The sequence below is a fragment of the Cottoperca gobio genome, chromosome 13 (assembly GCF_900634415.1).
Source record: "Cottoperca gobio chromosome 13, fCotGob3.1, whole genome shotgun sequence".
In the NCBI taxonomy this organism is placed as follows: domain Eukaryota; kingdom Metazoa; phylum Chordata; class Actinopteri; order Perciformes; family Bovichtidae; genus Cottoperca; species Cottoperca gobio.
The window spans coordinates 12,548,809-12,569,487 of NC_041367.1; the positions used below are offsets into that span (position 1 = coordinate 12,548,809).

The 20,679-nt window shown below is 42.8% G+C and overlaps 1 protein-coding gene across 2 annotated transcripts; it reads left to right on the top strand.

The window, feature by feature from the left end:
• The first annotated feature begins 254 nt into the window (after nucleotides 1–254).
• LOC115018016 (protein phosphatase 1L-like) lies at nucleotides 255–18,813 on the top strand. Of its 2 annotated transcripts, none has more exons than XM_029446810.1 (2): nucleotides 255–1,096; nucleotides 18,751–18,813. In XM_029446810.1, the coding sequence occupies exons 1-2, from the start codon at nucleotides 698–700 to the stop codon at nucleotides 18,796–18,798; spliced, it is 447 nt and encodes a 148-aa protein (XP_029302670.1). In that variant the 5' UTR covers nucleotides 255–697; the 3' UTR covers nucleotides 18,799–18,813. The 2 variants fall into 2 exon arrangements, with proteins under 2 accessions (XP_029302670.1, XP_029302669.1); XM_029446809.1 differs by lacking the exon at nucleotides 18,751–18,813 and adding an exon at nucleotides 16,546–16,975.
• The last annotated feature ends 1,866 nt before the right edge of the window (nucleotides 18,814–20,679 follow it).

The following is a 20,679-nucleotide window of genomic DNA, read 5'->3' on the forward strand; positions in this document are numbered from 1 at the left end:
TTTGTACTTAACTTGAGTATTTCCATTGTATGCTACTTTACTTCTGCTCCACTACATTTTAAAGGCAAATATTGTAAGTATTACTCCACTACATTTACTAGATAGCTTTAGTTACTAGTTACTTTTCAGATTTATATTATTAATAGAACATTAATAAATCAAGTAATAAAGCATGGTATTATTATAGATTAAACTACCCAGCATAATCCTCCAATGGATCACTTGACTTGTTTGTGGGACATTCCGAGCTGCACCTGAAGGCAGCACCTCCGCTTTAATAGTCAGTCACCAGCAGAGAGTCGCAGCCAGTGTGGCAGCTGGGAATGTGGTTTCAGCACGGACCGCTATTTCAGGACTTGGAACCGTACCGGGGCTGGCCAAGGAGAGACCTGCCCACGGCTCCTCTCACTGCAGGACTGCATTCTAGAGGGGAACCAGCCGGAGCATCGTGTTTGTTCCCCCGGTCTGTGTACGTACGCTAACACCTTACCTCCTGCCTGGTGTGTCCGGTCAAAAACGCAGTGAGGTGTCACTCGTTTAGTCAGTATAATCTGTTTGTGTCCCGGTGTGAAACGCTGGGTTAGATGTGTCTGTTCCACCGCTACCAAAACACTCTCACCAACGACGATGGACTGAAACCTGCGGCGGGGGCGAGCGACACACAACCTGCCGCGATTTCCTGCATGTGAATTAATAAATGATAGAGGATACAATGACCCTGCTGTCTCTGTTAGGTCGGATCATGCGTTATTTTCTGCTCAGACCGGAGACCTTGTTCCTGCTGTGTATCAGCCTGGCTCTGTGGAGTTACTTCTTCCACACGGACGAAGTGAAGACCATCGTGAAGTCCAGCCGGGATGCAGTCAAGATGGTCAAGGGGAAAGTGGCGGAGATGATGCAGAACGAGCGGTTCGGCGGGCTGGACGTCCTGGACGCGGAGTTCTCCAAGACTTGGGAGTTCAAGAGCAGCAACGTGGCTGTGTACTCCATCCAAGGCCGGCGAGACCACATGGAGGACAGGTTCGAGGTGCTCACCGACATCGTCAACAAGAGTCACCCTTCTATATTTGGGATTTTTGATGGCCATGGAGGAGAGGTGAGTGATATGTGTGTCTCCTTAAGGCATCTAGTCCACATTGCTCTCTCACTCTGTCTCTGCAACGCATGTGTGTGTGTGTGTGTGTGTGTGTGTGTGTGGATTCCCAGGGGCCCCAAACTGAGCTGCAAGGGCCCCTAAAGTTTCTGGGTTAAAATGCCTTAAGTGATCTCAGACTTTAGACTTTGAAAGGCATTTTTTTGGATGAAAGTATTTATTTTTTCAGACAATTCAATTAATAAGAAAGCTTGTCCATCAGAAATTATTAGAGTCCAGTGTTGGAGTTGAATTGGCTCCAAATATCTGTGTCAACTGATTGATTTCTCATTTATTAATATGTAACAAATAAGCACAATACTATAATGAGGATGGTCTTCAACTTACTCTACTTAAAGACCCCCTTAAGACATGGTAATCAAGTAGAACTCACTTTAAGGCCCTTTTCCTGTCCGTTGATATTGTGTGTTAGTGGTGCATACTCCCATACAAGGACAAACCAGGTGACACACAGCACGTGGAGGCAATTGCTAATCCAGCCGTGGGCATTAAATTGTCATTGCGTATTTGTGGATAAGTGGAGCACGGGCCCAGGTTCCCCAACTGTGCGTAGGATTCCATAATTCCATGCTACATCCCGGCGCACACATTCACCCACACTTAATCTGTTCTCTTCCAAAAGGCAATGCAACTGCATCTTGTCTATTTACAGCTTAAAATCATGCCAAAAATCCATCTCTCGTGTTTTTTTGGCTAAAAAAACATTTTCAGGACTCAGTCAGCCAGCATACACCCCATGGTCTAACGTGATTATAGCTGGAAGGAGGAGGATGATCTCAAATCGGTGTGCTTCAGAGGCTTCTCCACAGCTAACTGAGCTCAATACTATGAGCAAAGCATAACTGTGGGTCATTAAATAACTGATTTGCTGGTCACTGTCCACCCCCAATCGATACTCATTTGCTGCTCAGAAATCTCCTTTCTTTCTGCTTTCTTGGTGCAAACTTCTGTTGTTTATAGACATGAGCGTGGCAGTGCTTTCAGGGAACCGCTTCGCAAAGCACAACAAGACCCTTAAAAAGAAAAGTTGTCAGTTAAAGGGACATTTGAGATGACGCCACGGTTTGACGGGAAAATGAAACCGCTGATTTATCATGAAGTCATTGCTTGCTGGAACACTGTCCTTATTTCTCATGATTTAAACCATGACCTCATCCGACAGTATTAATGTGATGGAGCTACATAGAAGAAGAAAACATTCACTAATTGTAAGTGACAGGGTAGGACATTTTCGCTTTTGTCTCTTCTGTTCTCCTCTTTTCTCAATACTTCAGCTTGTACATTAAGCATTACATATTTTGATCAGCTAGTTCTGCTTGCTGAGGAGCTCCATGCTGGTTTTTGGCCTGACATCGAGTGTCTTCAGTTCTGATTGAGGCTGAACGATAACATGCTAAAAATAGGCAGCCAAAGGCATAGAGGATAGCTGTTATTTTTAGGGGAAATTAAATTTTAGGCTGCGGTGCTGACTGCTGCAGCTTTTGACCAAAAGTGGTCATTGGATTGTTTTTCCCTGCGGCCCTTTTTTCCTCGTGCTTCTTCCCTCTGTGGAGTCGCTTTTTAGAGACCAGCGACCTAACCTGTGAGCCCTGGTGCAGCTACCACACACAGGGTTTAGAGACGACGAGAAATAAATAGTGAATAGGAGACTGATGTTTGTATATTATGTGACAGAAAAAGGAGAAAACGAGTGGGAGAGAATCTATGGTGAGGGTAGGAGCAAGACGAGAGGGTTCAGATTTGCCCATGTAGGCGAGAAGCTGTTTTATCGCTGCATGTCCATGGGCAACAATTTGGTCTGTTTTCATTCCCACGCCCTCTTTTGAAGTGTGTGAAATGGTTGCCAGACAGCAGCCTTCAGAAACAACTTCCTCTCTTTAGCGAATCTAGAGTTGTTGTTGTTGTTGTCGTCGTTAGCCAGAGGGCATGGAATAAAGCAGAGGGATGCATTGTGGCTCAAGGCAACACCAGGAACACTGGCTGCCTCAGTTGGCTAATTAGTGAGGTGTCTTCATTTCTCTCCACACACACACACACACTCTGCTCATCCAAAGCACACACACACAGTCATTAAGGAATTGTCGGACTTGTGTCAATATCTATCTAGCATCCAAGACACAAAACCTGTAATGAACATAAAAGTCATTTACAGTGGGATATGAGTGTGCCAACTTATTAGAGCCAAGATTCAACATAAACCTCAAGGGAAGAGGTGGTGGATTCAAATGCAATCAGTCTGCAACTACTTATGTTTTATTATTGATTACTCTGCTCTTAATAATCTTGATTAATCTATAAATTGTTAGAAAAAAGAGAAATTTCCTAAAGCTCGATGTGACCTCTCACATGAGACCAAGAAAAGCAGCAACTTCTCATAATTATGTGGTTTGGGGTCAAAAAGCAGTTTTCAATATAATAAAGCCTCATCCTTGTGCGTTTATGGATTTAGAAAGCATGTCCTGTCTTGTCTCCGTGTAACGCATTCATACATTGTTATTGTAAAGGCAAGTAGCAGGTGTGTGTGTGTGTGTGTGTGTGTGTGTGTGTGTTGTGAAAGAGCACAGGCTGTAAATGGAGCTTTTGAAAGATGGAAATCACAGCACCTGACGTAATCCCTGTTTCATTAGTACTGACTGGCAAAGCAATGTAGATAATGGATATTTTGCACTATGTATGAAATCACACTTAATGCATCTTTAATGACAGACCTTGGGGTAAGTGCAGTTTTAGACATAGTTTTGGGAAATGCGATTATTTGCTCTCTTGCCAAGAAATAGATAAGAAGATCGATATCATTCTCATGTCTGTGCATCACTTATGGAGCTGGAGCTACGTGTTCGGATTAAACAAAGACAATATAAGAATTAGTAGGTGGTAGGTGTATTTTTTCACTTTTGACAGGCAGGCTAGCGATTTCCCCCATGCTTCCAGTCGTTCTGCTAAAATAAGTTAATCTCCACCTGACTCCAGCTGCGTACTTGGCATGCAAACATGAGAGGTATCGATCTTCTCGTCTCTCACTTCAAGAAAGCTCCCAAAATGTCAAACTATACTTAACCGTGTCAATTTACATTTGCAACATGGTCTGGGTTTATTCGAATCCTGTCGGTCAAGCATGTTTGAGGATATAAAAGTTTAGCAAGTTTATTACCAGAAATATCCTTTTTTTTTTTCTTCTTTCTTTCTCGATCTCGACACACCCACTTACACACACACACCAACGCAAATTCAATTTTCAATTCTTACATTCAGTTTTTAATGTGGACACATCCATCGGCGGTCCCGGTCACATTAGGTGATGGCTCAAGGAGGCGATTTATCTGTTAAATGGAGATTGATTTTTAGCTGACACATGGGAATAACCTGCATGAAAGTGATCACCCTGGGCTCTCCATCCATATAACGGCAACATGCACCATTTATTCCTTCCTGGCCTGTGTAGAGCCAGCCGTACTCTGCTCTTCCCTGCCTCACAGTCAGGTTGTGGCTTCAGGCGCCGCAAAATTACTTTTAACTGTAGAGTGCAGAGAAGACATTCACATTCACAACAAGGCTGTTTAACTTGTGTGCGGGGGCTGCTCTTTCTGTTTTGCCATCCTTTTAGCTTTTGTTCTGATTTATGTTTCTATCACGGCATACTCTTTCATGTAGTTTCGATCCGTGGTGTTTGTTTGTGAGTGGGTTGTGATATATCTCTAACTTTGTAGGAGGCGATCGGTGAGCGCATAGTAAAGAAGTAGAAAAAGCGTTAACACCACAGGGACGATGAACAGTTTTAGAGGGATCCTCTCTCTTTATTCAGCTCTTAGCTTGTCCTTCGTTCACCTTTGCTTCACATTCAGGCTGAATGGCCAGTTCATTTTCAACGTCCTTAATCATTTCTTGAATTGCAAAGCAGACTGGACTTTTGAGAGCAATTGAAGAAGTGTTGCAGCATAGGTCACCTTCTTTGCCACTTCACAATGAAGGACATTTTATAGTCAGAAAAGCTGGTGATTGAATTTCAGCTTTTTTAATGTGTTTATGTGCATGATTTGTGTTTTTAGTCCAGGAGCATGGGGTGGGTTACAGTTTGAATTCCTCCACAGTACGCTCTCACTAAAGGGATGAAAGAAAGAGCCGGCATGTCACTAATTGCACTGTTGGCATTACAGGATTATAGAGAGAGAGAGAGAGAGGGAGAGAGAGAGGGAGAGAGAGCAAACAAGAGAGGGAGTGTGTGTGTGTGTGTGTGTGTGTGTGTGTGAAGACCAAGGGGCAGCATTGTGTGCGTGAGTGCATTAATATTTATGTGTTGCAAGGAAGGTGCACTGCTTCTCCTTCATGGACGTGGAGGACTCTCACAGAGATGAGAGGGGCAGTTTGGTGTTATCTGGTCTTCCAGGGAGAGACGACTTCACTGTAAGAGACTGAAATGCCGAAGGCCTATCAGGACTAGACACCTGCTTCGCACTATTTCACATCACGTCCTCAATCCGTGCCCTCAGCAAGTTTATAAAATGGACTTAACATGCATTTTGAAAGAAACTAAATACAGAACATTTTAGAATTGTTAAAGCCCTTAGCTCTACGGCGCTTTACAGCGTCCTTTTGGCTCATTGTTTGGTTTTACAGCCAACAACTTTACCATTGTGATTTGTTTTCGGTCACAGTAGGCAGCTGTTTTCAGCAATTTCTCTAAAAACTCACTGTACACTACCTACCCAACACCAAATATAGCAAGTAGTTGGTAAACATAGTGGAGCATTTAACAGCTAAAGAGCCAGATATTTCCCTCAGGAGTTGGTGGAGACCAAAACAGAGCTAAAAGGAGAGTCAATATTGGATTTACATTCATCAGGTGGTCACAAGCATGATTCAAAGTGTTGCTGCGTATCTGCTTGATGTGTAAATAGGCAACAGCTTGCACGTTTGCCATATCAACTTAAAGGGTGATAATAATATGTCCGTGCTGTGTTTACAGCTTGTTTCTGATACCCCCTAATATAATCAGTTATTGCCGTTTTAAGGACATAAATCCCTCTGCTGATGTGGTTTCACCGGCCAGCTCATTCACTTCTATAAACCATGACATGACCATGTTTGGTACATTTGCACTGCAGGAGCATCAGTAGCAGGGTTTCAGTCAAACACTGAAAAGTCCTTTGGTGGGACTGTATTTTTGGAAGCTCAAGCAGTTTACGCTGCACATTGACTGCACAGGGCAAACGAGAGGAATTCATCTAATGAGGATCAGCACAATTGCTCATTAGTACTGTCCTTCTGTACCCACTTCTGTCAGTTGTGCGCTCAACATTTCGGCCCTCCCTTGATGTCAAGTGAAGCAGAAAGTGGAAAGCACATGAGAGGTCAACTTCTGCTGGAAAATACTAGTGCAGCAGGGAGGAGACCACAGAGCTTGAGGACTCTCCTGAAAAGTCTTCTGACCTTTTTAGTAATTTGTCCCCGGTGGTGAGGTTTGTTTTCCTTGTAGCGAGAGGACTGTCGGGAGCAACTGAGGAGTGGAGTCACGGAGTGAAACTCTCCAAATAAACGGATGAATGGAGCTGTTTGCTTGTCATGCAACTTAAATGTTTAGCTCTGGAGTTAGCATCTATCATCTCTTCTTTTCCACTGTCATCCTTTTCCATAACATAAATGTCATTCAGAAAATCAACTTATTTTAATAATGTTTTTGCCTCGGTGTCAACATGTAAAAACATTCTCTTCTCTTAAGATGAGATCATTTAAGTGGTTCAAAAGAACATGTACTTTTCTGGTTTGATAGGTGTTTGTGTCTGTGTGACAGGATTATGTGTGTGTTTGCCAACAGCATGTAGCGCCAGATAAGAATGCCTTCTTCAGCCTCAGCGTGCCATCCTTCCCTGCTGGCTGCGCCTGCTCAATAATTTAACACCCTCTCTGTCAAACACTTCTGCTAAACCCCCCTGACTAAATATACAGGCACCTCCAAGGAGAAGGAAGCCACAAGGTCATTGTTCACATCACATGTGCATGTTGAGTTTTTTGAGAGGAGGTCTTGGAAGTTGGAGCTTCACGGTGTTTAGCTGCTCTTTGTCCTCTTTCCACTTCACTCCTCTCCCAGTGGGGCTAGTTTGAGCTGACATGGTGCTGAAAGGTGGGTTTAGTAATGGAGCTGTTGTGTTTGGTTGCCAAATCCCCCCCCTTGTCACCCCACATCACCCTGTTTTCTCTTTTCACCTATTTTTCCCCCCTCCTTCCATCTCGTCCTCTCTCTTAGCCGGTTGGCAGTGAAGGTATGGGCCACAAAAAAACGCCATCTCCAAGGCCATGTCAACCTGCTGTCCCCCCATTATAGCATCTCCCCAGACCCCACTGTGCCCACACTTACCTCGGCTGCTTGCCACACTCTGTCGCCACGACCCCATGTTATGTGTTCCCTAGATGCCAAGCATGCTGATTGTGTTGGAATTGTAGGTTTAAAATCCAATTCTAGACGTTGCAAAGCTACAAGTCTGGCTCTGAATGCATAATGCTCGCCTAATGCTATATTTCTTCCAAAGCAGAGCTATTAGATTGTTCAATCTTATGTGTGTTTTTGGTCTGTTTACTGATTAGCAGTCTCTAAATCAAATCACATGGGAGGGATTGCCTGGGCTGCTCGGTCTAATCTACACTTTGTTTTGAAAAGGGGGACATTCTTCACGTGGAAGGCAGTTATGTGAAATGAATGAATGCAGTATCGTCTACAATTTGAGTCTGACTATAGGAGCCTCCGTTTGTAGGCCAGCGGCAGCTCCACAACTGTTTGTTTGTCTCTGTGTGATTGAGAAAATAGATGAGTCAGTTGGAGTTTGCCTGCTCGCTGTCTTGGCAGTGAAGGACGGCGGGAGAAGAATGTTGGCTGAGAGAAGGTAGCTAGTCGCAGCTGTTCAGAGTTAGCGACATTGGTGTGATTGTGTATAAAAAAAGAGACGGGGCTGTGATTTTTGTAACGCTCACAGTTGTGGCTCTTTCTCTCTTCTCGTTGGCCAGATGGGCCCGTGGTAAGGGCAGGTGCATCCTGGTAAACGGAGAAACCGTCCTCCTGGTTGTGTCCGTCACTGCCTCTTGTCACTCTACATATCCACAAGTTGGACATACCCATTTGAGCATTTTTTTAAATCGAAGTTCTCTCAGGTAAAAAAAAAAATCAAACGTTTGTTTTTTAATTGTAGAATGAATTTTATCATGACTTACGCTGAATGTATGAGTCCACATGTTGGTGTGTACCTTTTTTTTATTTTATTTTTTAAGTTTGTGTTCCGGTCTGCCGCACACATGTGCTGCACAGCCTTCCAGACATCGATCCATCCAGACAGGAGGAATGCAGCCGATATGAATGTTTGATATTTGCACATGGTTTGTATTCACTGAGAGCTACAAACCTTAAAATACACTCTGCGGTGAACCAACCCTGAGCCAGGTTGTCTTTAATTCACATTGTAACAAAGGCTCACGGGATAAGAGCGGATCGGACTCCACAGTGTGTGTGTGTGTGTGTGTGTGTGTGTGTGTGTGTGTGTGTGTGTGTGTGTGTGTGTGTGTGTGTGTGTGTGTGTGTGTGTGTGTGTGTGTGTGTGTGTGTGTGTGTGTGTGTGTGTGTGTGTGTGTGTGTGTGTGTGTGTGTGTGTGTGTGTGTGTGTGTGTGTGTGTGTGTGTGTGTGTGTGTGTGTGTGTGTGTGTGTGTGTGTGTGTGTGTGTGTGTGTGTGTGTGTGGTACCATGTACTGTTGATTATGGCCCTTAGAGTTGTTTTCTCCCTGTTGTTTTTCTCTGTGGTGCCATCTTTTTTTCAGGGTGCTTACTGAGAATGGTGGTGCGGGGCAATTTAACACTGGTAAAGCTTTCTGGTGAACCATCTGCTGTGTAAGGGTTGGATAAAGTTGTTAGTACTAAGGAGAAAACATATGGGGTTGGGGAGAAAATGAAAAATACAAAACAAGGAAGAGGGATAGAGAAGCAGATTGAGTAATTTGCCAACAGATTGCAGATGAAGCCGACATGTTCATCAGGGTAGTTTACTAACTGCAGTGAATAAACGTAATCTTCCAAAGGGATTTAAAGTTGATTCCAATCTGGGTTTGTCCAACCTTTTGTTTGTAATCAACAGTGGCTAAAGGCCACAACTAGCAAGCTGAGTGTAAACCTCGCACTTAGCCTATTACTGACTGGGACATGGCTATCTACTGGCTGCCAGAGTTTAATGTTTGAGGCCTCCGGAGGTATCGTTGGCCTCATTCTGAAAATTAGAAATGGGTTGTTCACATGCTCTGACCCCAGTGACATAACTGCTCTGAAACACAGTTTTCATGGTAACATCCAAGTTCTTATATCGGTGCTAGGCATTTGCCGATGTATAATGTTTTAGTACAGTTGTCTCATCATCGAACTGTTTCTCAATGCATAACAGAAGTTAATGCTAACATGGAATTAAACCTTTTACTTTAAACCATGTTTTAATATGTTTACCATTCTTCTTACTGACAAGTAAATGTAAATATTTTGGCCTAATATATTTTTATTACATTTTTGGCACTATGTATTATTGTTATCATTACTGAATTTAATCTGCAAATTATTTTCTTTACATTAACTTAACTGCTTGACTATACAATATCAGAAAAACTGTAAAAATGCCAATGTCCATCAAAGGTGACGTCTTCAAATTGCTTCTTTTATTCGAACAGTCAAAAACCCCCAAAAATATAAACTTTACAATCATGTAATACAGAGAAAAGTAAGATTTTGAGAAGTTGGAACTGGAGAATGGTTTGTGTTTTGAAAATGACTCCTACATCTAATCCCGTTCGAACTCTTCCCATATAGCCATGGCAGGTTATTGCACTAAAGATGTTTATTGGAATAATGTGTTGATGATAAGATAAGTTCCTGCCACAGACACTGGCGCACTACCCATTAGGACGGCAGATATAGAAAATACATTAAGGTGTGTTTGTAAATGGGTCTCTGTTAAAGGAGCTGTGTGTGTGTGTGTGGGGTGACGGCTCGGAGTGGATGGGAAGTTTAGAGGCAGATGAGCAAGGTTGGTAATTGATTAGTGTGGTGCAGAGGAAGCTTTTGCTGACGTGAGCTAATGCTAACAGCTCAAGGCTCTCAGGATCCCTGCTCTCTTCCTGAGCGTCTCTAAACCCAGGCTAAAAGGAGCAGTAGAGACAGCAGGGTAGATTAGATTTACACTAATCCCACTGGGGATATTGGGACTATACATTCTCTCTATGGATTCACTTTCCTTTTTTTTCTTCATCATCCATCTCCCACCCGTCTGTATTTATTTATTTCCCCAATTAATTCTTCTTTCCCTTCCTGTTGGGACTTATTGATATTTTTAGATTTCCCCCTCCTTCTAGTGCACACATCCAGTACCTGCATGTATTTGTTATCCTGTGAAGTCTGTATGTTGCGAGGAAGAGGAAGAGGGATGCTTAATTCAGGGTGAGGAAAACGATGGCACGGATGATAAGTGCACTCAGTCGGGTCAGGAGAGATAAGGATAGAGGCGGGACAGATGTAGAGAGGGCAGGAGAGGAGAAAAGAGGAGAGGGATTGATGAAGAAGCCTGAGAAACAAATACAAATACTACAGGGTTGCAGAAGTGTAAATGAAGATAGTGGAAGGGGCAGCTTAAAGCTGCTATTTGGAGGTGTAGAAAAGTCGGGGAACAAGTGGTTTCTTTCAGAGGAGATGAAAATAAAAACATGGATGCTGAGAGGCAACGCTTTGCACATATAGCCTTAAGATTTCCCAGGCTTGCAGCATAACTCGTGTTAGACAGAAGGTTTGTAGATTCAGAGGCATGACGAGTCCGTGTGAAGCAAAGAGTTGACAGATAGAGGCTAAACATACTGTAACTGTACACTGTGAGTTAGATTGTGTAAGTGCCAGTGGCGGTTTCTTCATCTTCTGATCAAAAGTCTGTCAGACTGAAGGCCGCGGCAGCATGAGGCAGTTCTCTCCCCCGAGAAAGCATGACATACTTTCCCACCTCTTTATTCTATTTTTTATTTATTTTTTATCTTCTCCCTCACACTTGCTCTCTGTCTCTGTTGACCTTTTCCCCACACTAACTGTCTCTGTTTTCTCTCCTTCCCTTCTCCTCCCTCCTCCCTCCTCCCTCTTCATCTACTCTCCTTCCTTCCGCCTTACATACACATCTCTTCTCTCCAGTTTCTTTCTAAACCCCCTCTGATCTCTTTTGTCCTTAGAAATCATTCACCTTTCGTGTGTCCAGGTCAGTATTGTCAAGGGAGTGTATTAGGGATATGTGAGGAAGTACATTACTTGCTGTGCCTGGTGTTTTAAATGCTAATAGTAAGTTTACTGTCAGTATATCAGATATTTCCCTTTTTGCCAAAGGTGTCTGGATGTTTGGCTGTCGTGCCTTTTTATAGCATAAGAAGTATTTTCTGTTTTCCCCATTCCTTTTCTCCATGTCTTCTCTGACCTTTTGCTCTATTACCTTTTTTTGTTTGTTGATATTTCTCTCCACCTCGCTATATCCGTTTCCCCTTTTCTCCTTCGCGTTCTCCATCTACCCCACCCCACCCCACCCCACCCCACCCGTCCTCACCCCTACCCACACAGTCACCTTATCTCTCTGCAGTCTGTCTGACTTATTTATCACCGCTCTGAAATATTAAAGAGTCTGCTGCCTCCAGTCCTGAGGGAAGTCCACGACTTTTACAACACACACACACACACACACACACACACACACACCCTAAATCATAATGTCTTCTGAAGATGGCACACGCTCTCCAGCACCGTGCAAAGAACACCCATCATCTTCTGGTTCTCGCAGACTGAACACAGAGTCTTGACAGAGCGCACTCCTTCGGGGCCCTGCAGATGCATGTATACTGCCACAATGTATGTTTGAGTGACGGTGTCAGTCTGTCGTACACATGACCCCAGTTAACATTAGTTTGTCTTGCAAAACAGTGGAGTCAGGACTAGAGCTGAAACAAATAGTCGATAAATCAATTAGACGATCATCAGGAAATTATCCGGCAGCTATTTTGATGATTGAGTAAATGTTTAGATAATTCTTCAAGCAAAATGACAAATTGCTTCTCTAGTGTGAGGATTTGCTGTTGTGTCATTGAAAACTGAATATCGTTGTGCTTTGGACGGTTGGGCCGGAAAAAAAGGACATTTGTAGACGTCTTAAAGCCTAAAGGAATAATTGAGAAAATAATCAGCAGCATGAATATAATCATTAGTTGTACTGGCAGCACAGCAGTTACTCTAGTAGCCGCTCGATGGCAGCTCAATAAAAGCTTGAGAGTTTACTAAAGCGATGGTGGGAAAATCTTCAGCTTTCCTTAGTCAAAAAAGTTTGGAGAATTGCAAAAGACAAAATAATGGAAAAAATGTGTGCAGGCTGAGTTATCCTTCTTCTATTCTTAGCAGGCAGTCCCTTGGGGGGCAGTTGTGTTTACGGCTGGAAATAGTGGACAGGTCAAAGTGGACTGGGCCTGCCCCATCATGGTGCTGCACCTGCTGTGGAAACTGGGCTGCCTTGGAGATTCGTGGCTTGACGCCTGCTGGCTCTGCGACTGCAGCCCTCTCTCCACGCGGGCACAACAACAAATGTAGAAGCTGTCAAGAGCTTGCAAACCAAAAGTGAAATGAGTAGAAGCATGGTAAATCCAAAATGATTCCCTACGTGGGCAAGTTTATTCCGCAGTATAATCTATACAAGCATCAATTCAATTTATTAGCTGGACCATACTGAAAGCAGAGTCGTTGGATGCGTTCCACGTAAAGCTTATTGAACGTGGCCAGCCCAAATGCCCACGGTTTAATTCCGAGCTGTAATGGGCACCATTTGGGATTGTTTTGGAAAGCGGGCACTGGGTTTGGTCTTTGGCTACACATCCTGTCCTCATTATGTTGTATGGGAACTTGGCTGTGCTGAAGATTTGAACCATCCTGGAGCAGCATGTGTCTTCATCACCACCTCATCATCTGTCATTATACCGTTTACCATGTAAATCAAATCCAACCTGAGGGAGTAAGTTAGGTTTAAGGTATAAATAAAGGAAAATGAACATCAGCAGGTCACCGAGCCAATGAGACTTTTTGCTGCGCTGCATCCAGACCGTAACTGATTTGGGTTCAGTGACAGTTGGAGTACATTGAATCTAATCAATGTTCTGGCCGAAGGAGGACCAACAAAGTGATACACACACACACACACACACACACACACACACACACACAAGCCTTTACTTTCCTCAGCAAACTTTACAAGAGCGGCAGCAGTGGATGAATGTCTGTATGTTCATCAGCTAGTGCAGTTTGGTATTGCTCTGACACACACACACAAACAGGCTTTGCATTGATCGCTGTGTTTTTTTCTTCTTCTCTCTGATGAATGGGAATGCAGAGTGTGGGGGGGGGGGGGGGTCGGTGAGAGGTGGTTTGTGTTTGGACTTGGGAAGTAAAGTCACATTTTCAGCATTGCATATCTCAAGAGGACACTGGTTAGGATTGGTTTCTGAATAACCTTGTGATGAACTTTGTGTATACCTGCACAAGTCGATGAAGGCCTTGGTGAAGCACTTTAATTTGTGGCTTTTTTTCCATGACACTAATCAGGCGGAGAGAAGAGGCAGGCAGTTTGTAATTAACGTGATAAATGCAACATCTGTCTCCAGAGTGACAGGGAGAGAAAAGGGGGTGAGGTTAAGAAGGAAAAAAAAAGGAGGATATAGATTGAAGCACCGGAATAAGCGAGTAAGGAGGGGAGGGCGGGGGGGGGGGGGAGTGATCATAAATGAAAAGCGAGATGATGAGAAGTGTAGTGTGATGGTGTAGTTGTGAGCTGATGCAGGAGGAGAACATTAGGTGTGAGAGAGAGGTAGTAATCCAGATGACACAAGCAGTGTGGCGCTATTAAAAGGAAAAGCCATGAATTTATTCACACATGCATCTCCTGCAAAACAAATCAGCAGAAATCCAGGCTTTGCACTGTTCCTTATTTATGGGTGCCCCAATTATGAGCCTGCCGCCTGCTGCTGCTGCTGCTCAACACGCTGTATGTGTATATGGAAATTAGGTGCATGTATGTGAAATATGGAATAGTTACTTTGCACCATATGCCCGCTGTTGGCTTATTTTTTATGTGTGCAATGTTGTTTCATTGAAAGAGATGTTGTGCCAAAGAAGCCAGCTGTATGGAGATGAGAGTGATCATGAATGGATGGACACAGGAAGGGATGAATGGAGTCCAGGAAGCTGTCGACTCAGGACGGTGGAAGCGGCACTTGGCAGAATGTGCCGCGATGTGCCTTGTGGTGGTATGAGTTGACGACGACGCAATCTGCATTTCAATAATCATCAGGTGTTTGTATCAGTGATGTTATATTTAGAGATGATTATTAAGATTATTAATCAATTAGCCGACATACAGAATATTATTTTGTCCCTTTTTCGATAAGCAATGAATCCTTTCCCCTTGTAAAGGATTCTTTTTATTTATTATTATATGACGTTAAACTGAATTTCTTTAGGTTTCGGACCATTGGTCAGATATACCAAGCAACGTGAATATGTCGTCCCGGACATTTTTCAGTATTTTATGATGGAAGAATATAAGAGGAATTGGACAACATTGTTCAACTGTTTAAAGCCCAAATTGATCGCTCTACTCATCTTAGTATAGATATGAATTTGCACTAGATCAGCAGTTGTTGGTCATTCAGTTGGAGGGTGGTGGCAATGCCTGATTAATTGACTGAGCAATCTGGATGTTGGATGATAAGATGGATGTTTTGCATATCTGAAAACAACAACAATGGTGTCTGCCCAGCTTTATGCCACGGTTGTATGTTGTATCCCAATTTGATAGTAGATGACTACTTGGCTTGGTAAAAAGGGTTAACCTCTGGCAGGAAGAAGTAATAGAGGTGAAGGGGAGCTGGAGGAACAGTAGGCCAGTGTGTGTTTACTTACTACTAATGTAAACAGCTCCAGCCTTCCTTCCTTCCTATCTTGCTGTTTGTGTCTGGCCCACAGTGAAGGCATTGTGGTGTTATAAAACAGCAAGCACGACAGAGGTGGTAATCTGTAAACAGAAAACTGGGTTTGGTCAGCTTTAGTAGGGTGTACACTGGAAAAGTCTCTTATCTCACATTTCGTTCCTTTAATCTCTAAATCTTTGTGTTTCAAACGTTGTCTTTAGATCAGACTTGGAGTGCAAGCTTTGTACTCCATCTCTATTTATTTCCCTTTCCTAACCATGTTTTCATTGCCTTTTCTGTCTTGTGACAAAAGCGGAGGCCACATGCATCCCTTCAGTCGAGGCTGAAAGAAGTAAGTCTGAAAAGAAGAAGGACAAGGTTTCACTGAGACTGAGTGATACTGTATCGCCGTGTCGTGATTTGCATTGTGCTTGCAGTGAGAGTGAGTGAGAGCGTGAGAGCGCCCAGAAACTTGTCTATTTAGATGAAAATCACAACAGCGGTACAATCAGCTCCTCAAACTAGCAAGTACACTCAATCATAACTTTGAGCCCACTTACCTATAAAGCCTCATAAATACCCTCTTTTCAGCAATATTTTGAAAAAGACGCTCCTAAGGCATTGCCAGATGTCCACACGTTCGTTTTCGGTAAAAAGATATCCACTGTGAACATCGATAAAAGTCCATGAACAGGTGTTGCAATCTGTGAAATCAGCTGATCATAAACAGTCATAACTTAATATCTTGCGCGCTCATCGCGGTTCATACACTTCCTGGTTGTTGCGCGGGCTCTTAGCGTTAGATTGACACTTCATTTAAGCCAATCGGAGCTTCGATGGGTTTCTTACAACCTTCATAACACTTGCATCTATGTTTTTATTGTGTTTTCCATCTTCAGGCATCTTTTTCAACAACAAACTTCAGGCGGAGTGTATTTTCTTCAAAATGCAGTATATTCAGACCACTATTACTCAGTGCCAGAAGCACTTGGAGTGATTCTTCAATGTTTTGCAAGAACACAAAGAGAGTTATCTTTTGAATGAGACCAAAATCATGCAGCTGGTGCAAATGGTTGAAGAGCAGCTTTCAATTTACTTTGGGTATGTCGTTTGTAGGTATTTTCGTGTAAATTCCCCCACCCCTTAAGAGGTTATTAATAGCTTCCCACCTACAAACGGTGAGGGGGATTCGTACACCCACTCCAATGATGTCGACAGCATCAACTAAAAGTCCAATAATGGTGTTTTTGTGGAGAAATATAGCTTCTAAATTATTTACTAGATGTCTTTAACAGATTAGATTCTAGCTAATCTAGTCTTTAATGGCTGAACGAGGGCATCTGAGAACTGACTGACTGACTGACTGTGTGTGTGTGTGTGTGTGTGTGTGTGCATGCATTCACAGGTTTCCTCAGTGAAGCTGCTCAAACATAAAAAGGCTTTCAGACCGATGTGATTAATCTACCAGGAGATCCGCTGCACCAGTAAATCAACCAGGAAATGATTGATAAGCGGCTTCAATCACAGCAGGAAAGAGACAGAGATGAACTTCTACTTAAGGCCCAGACACTAAGCCGACATAAAAGTACTAGTGACGACAGCTGGCCAAAAAGTTGCACTTGAATGCACCGCAACAACTACAGCCAAAGGCCAACAAGCACGCATGCACTGCGCCTGCGTGAGTGGCAATAACTCTCCTCACCAGCAGGCGGCGGTAGTCTGTATTCGCCACTCAAACGATGCAACCGGAAGAACTCTGACTGCGTATATACAAACAAGAAATAGCGTTTTCCTTCCTTTTTCATCGTGCTGATCAGTTGTTCTTCCATTGTTTAATTCCAGATGTTGTAAAGAATCTTATATTCAGATAAGATGAAGATGAAAAATAAACACCTTCTGTGTGTGCCCTCTTGACTTAGGTCGTTTGTTTGCTTACCTCACTTCCGTTTCTCTTCTAGTGCATTGATTCACTGAAGCTAAACAGCCAATCGGAGTGATTTATTTTTGACGACCGTCTCCGCTGCCGCGTACGTGAGAAGAGAAGAGGCTGGTGAAACTTGCCACTCTGACGATACTGAATGAATATTCATGCTGTTGATATATCAGTGTCTGCCAGAGAACCCAGGCTCCAGATCACAGGAATACAAATAAGAACACTTGGTGTGTGTGTGTATCTGTGTGTGTCTGTGTGTACATTTACTTAGCTCTTCTCCTTTAGGCTTTTTTGTGCCCCACATTCAAAGGAGGGACAGGAACACTCACTCTTGTTTTCTGCTACTTTTGCCTGCTGTCTTTACTACTCGGCCTCCGTCCCTCTATTACATCCAGCCATTTGTTCTGAGCACATGGATAAAATAAGCTCTGTGTGTGACAGCTTGTTTAAAGATGATTTAATTTAAAGGATTAATTCACATTTTGTTCAAGTTTGTCTTCGTCATGTCTACAAACAAACATGTACATTGAAGGAATGGTCGCTGTAGTCGTTCTCCCTGTCTGGCTATGAGAAGATCCCCACTACAGTTCTCCTTCTGTGTGGAAAATGACCTCTAAATTTAATCTGAAGCTATTATGAGGATTCAGCAGTCTCCGCTAGACAAATCAAGTGGGTATCGTCAAACATTAAGCCTTTTTTGAAATCCCTCCCCTGCCGCTCAGCACGAAAACACAAAAAGGACATTTTGTTTTGAAAAGACCAACTTTGTTTGAACAATTCAAAGCCTCAATAGTAACTTAAGATGCACTTCGGGATAGATGTTTGCACACAATAAAGACGGAGTGGGTTTTGTCCACCCATTAGTTCCTCTGCTATTGAATTAAGAAGGGATATTTTTCTAGCCAGTACGGACAGGAGGAATGAAATATGCACATACAAGTGGCTCTACAGTATGGTATACTTTCTGGTTTCTGTACAGCTGCAAAAGCAGTATTTCTTCGATGAATTGTGCAACACCACATTCTGTTTCGATCTGATTGATTGAAGTTGGTAATATTGACTTATTGTCCACGTAAACATGGACCTCATAGGACAAGAGAAGATGCAATAAGAGTCCGTATAAAATAATTCTATGAGTTTTGTTTGCAGGGTCCTTGTTTTTAAAAGGTCTCTGCAAATACAGAAAGTGGTCGTCTGTAAACACGACTGGAACAGAATAAGAAAACATAAAGGCAATAACAGCAGAACTGAAAAATGAGAAGACAGCATTTTAACTTTGCATGTTGAAGAGTATTGCTATGTAATATAAATAAACTCCCTCAGGTTTTTCCTTTCCTGCAAAGCAAAAGGGAGACTGATGACAATTTATTGTCAGCAGTATAGCACACACACACACACACACACACACACACACACACACACACACACACACACACACACACACACACACACACACACACACACCAGGGGTGTGTATATAAATAGACCAGAGGTAAGTGTTGGGGTCTGAAGGACAAGTGGAATTCTAATAGATGCCAAAGGACAGGCCTACGGAGACACCAGGCATCTATATTTGATTAGTGTCTCAATCCTCTTCTCTTCTCTAACTTTTAGCTATAGGTCAGCACTTTCCAGTATTTTGATCAAAACCTATTGATATGTACAAATGTGTTTCAGAAACTTTTAATAGGGCTGGCCCTGTCCTCGGCACAAGGACATCTGTGAGCTGATGGATATCTGAGAAGTGCTTAGCCAAACCCTCTGGGTCCTGAACACAAGCAGTCATCATTCTAGCCTTACATCTGTTAATTTTAGAAAATTGCAAAATGTATATAGTCTGCCTCCTGTCATAATTATGTGTGTTAAACTTCAAAATTAACTGTTTTTCAGCCGGGGTTTTGTATTTGTAAAATTATAGAAAGTATCTAGAATGTTATAAACTATAGGAAAGCAGCCAATCCTCATTATTATATATTTCTAGATTCTATGACAATTATTTAGATTATCGTTAAATCAGATTATTTTCTCAATAAATTGATTACCGGTATTTGGTTTGTCCGTCAAACAGAAGAAAAATCGAATCAAACTTTTGCACCTCACCTAATGTTTTCGACAAATGTTCTGTTGGAGCATCCATTAGTTACCTAATCGTTTCAGCGCCACACTGACCAATAAACTAATGTCACACGATATAATCTGTTGTACGAATAAGACGGATAGGGCTATCATTCTTGGTATATATTGCTTTGGCTTGCACTAAACGATCAATAATGCATTTTGCCTGCCTAAAGGACAGAGGCTCATCTGTGCAGTGGAAATGTTGACCCTGCAACTTGGTGACATTGCTCCATTTGTTTCTGCATCCCCCTCCTCCCCCCGTTCGAACCATTATGATCAGAGTCTCTAGTTTTCTAAAAGAGACTTGGAAGAGGAGACTTTTGGTTCGTCTTTCCTCGGGTACGGAGTAGGAATGTGTAATATTTATTTTTGAGTTATCTCTTGTTTTCTTGCAGCGTTAGTAAAGGTGTAAGATTACGCGTTGCTGCTGGTATCAGTTGGTAACAATAGATTTACTGGAGGTGGACGGTGAGAAAGTATCCAAAGCGTAGTCTGTGTTGAGGTCACAACAAGAAAACACCACCTTCTCACAGTAACATCATGTTCTAGCATGTAAACCCCCTAATCATAGCTGAAGTGTTGCTTTGCTAAAAACCTCTTTTGAAATTGAGCTCTAGAAATGAGCTATCAGTTTGAAACAAAAGTGACATGAATTTCTGTTGTAGTCCAGACTTGTAAAACCTAATCTCCGAGCTGTTTGCGGCTCCTTCTGGTTGTGCGTGGTGCGCGTGTGTTAATCAGTCCCACGCCGCCAAGACATTTGGAAGCTGATCTGAGTAGGAAGCAATTCTCTATTCTCCATTCTTTTTCTCTCCTCGTTTTTCTCACCTGAGTGCACATCTGAAATGATTTTATCACCTCATCCTCATTTAATTTTTTCGCTCTCTGTTCCCCTTCACTGTGGTGTTTATGGCCCGTGCTGATTTATGCCAATTGGAGATATTCTAATTGCCCCCCCCTTTGCTCTGTGAGACAGGCTTGTGACGTGTGGAGCACCCAGGCCAAACGTAATAACAGTTTCTGTCTGTGACACACACATACATGATTATTGCACACGTGCGCACACAGCACAAGGACATTCCTCTGCAATACTGCTACTGCTCAGATCTATGGCGATTATAACCCAAGAAATTACAGGGCTATATTGTTTAACGACTAGCAGTACATTTCACGGGAGCCACATTTATACTGCGGCGGCTGTGTTTGAGTGGAAGTCAAGATGTCTGATTATTATTTACTGCCATGCTGGAGATGTGTAAGCTTCATCGCCTTTGAAACATACCACCGAACATTTCCCTTGGACTCAAACCGGATTTCTCCCTTGGCCCCTAGTCGACTAACTTGACTTTGTCTAGTTTGTTACCTAGAAATGGAGGATTTTGCACAAACAGTGAGATTTAGACTCTGCATTGAATCCATCCTAGTATTAGAATCAGTGGGCAGCTGTTATATATACAGCACTGTGGGGGTGCCTTGCTCAAGGACACC

Bases quoted from the DNA above. Each gene is read 5' to 3' on its own strand.
- LOC115018016 (XM_029446809.1), top strand. From the start codon at position 698: ATGATAGAGGATACAATGACCCTGCTGTCTCTGTTAGGTCGGATCATG. The intron at 1,097-16,545 runs GTGAGTGATATG...ATGCATTCACAG, and splicing joins TTGATGGCCATGGAGGAGAG to GTTTCCTCAGTGAAGCTGCT.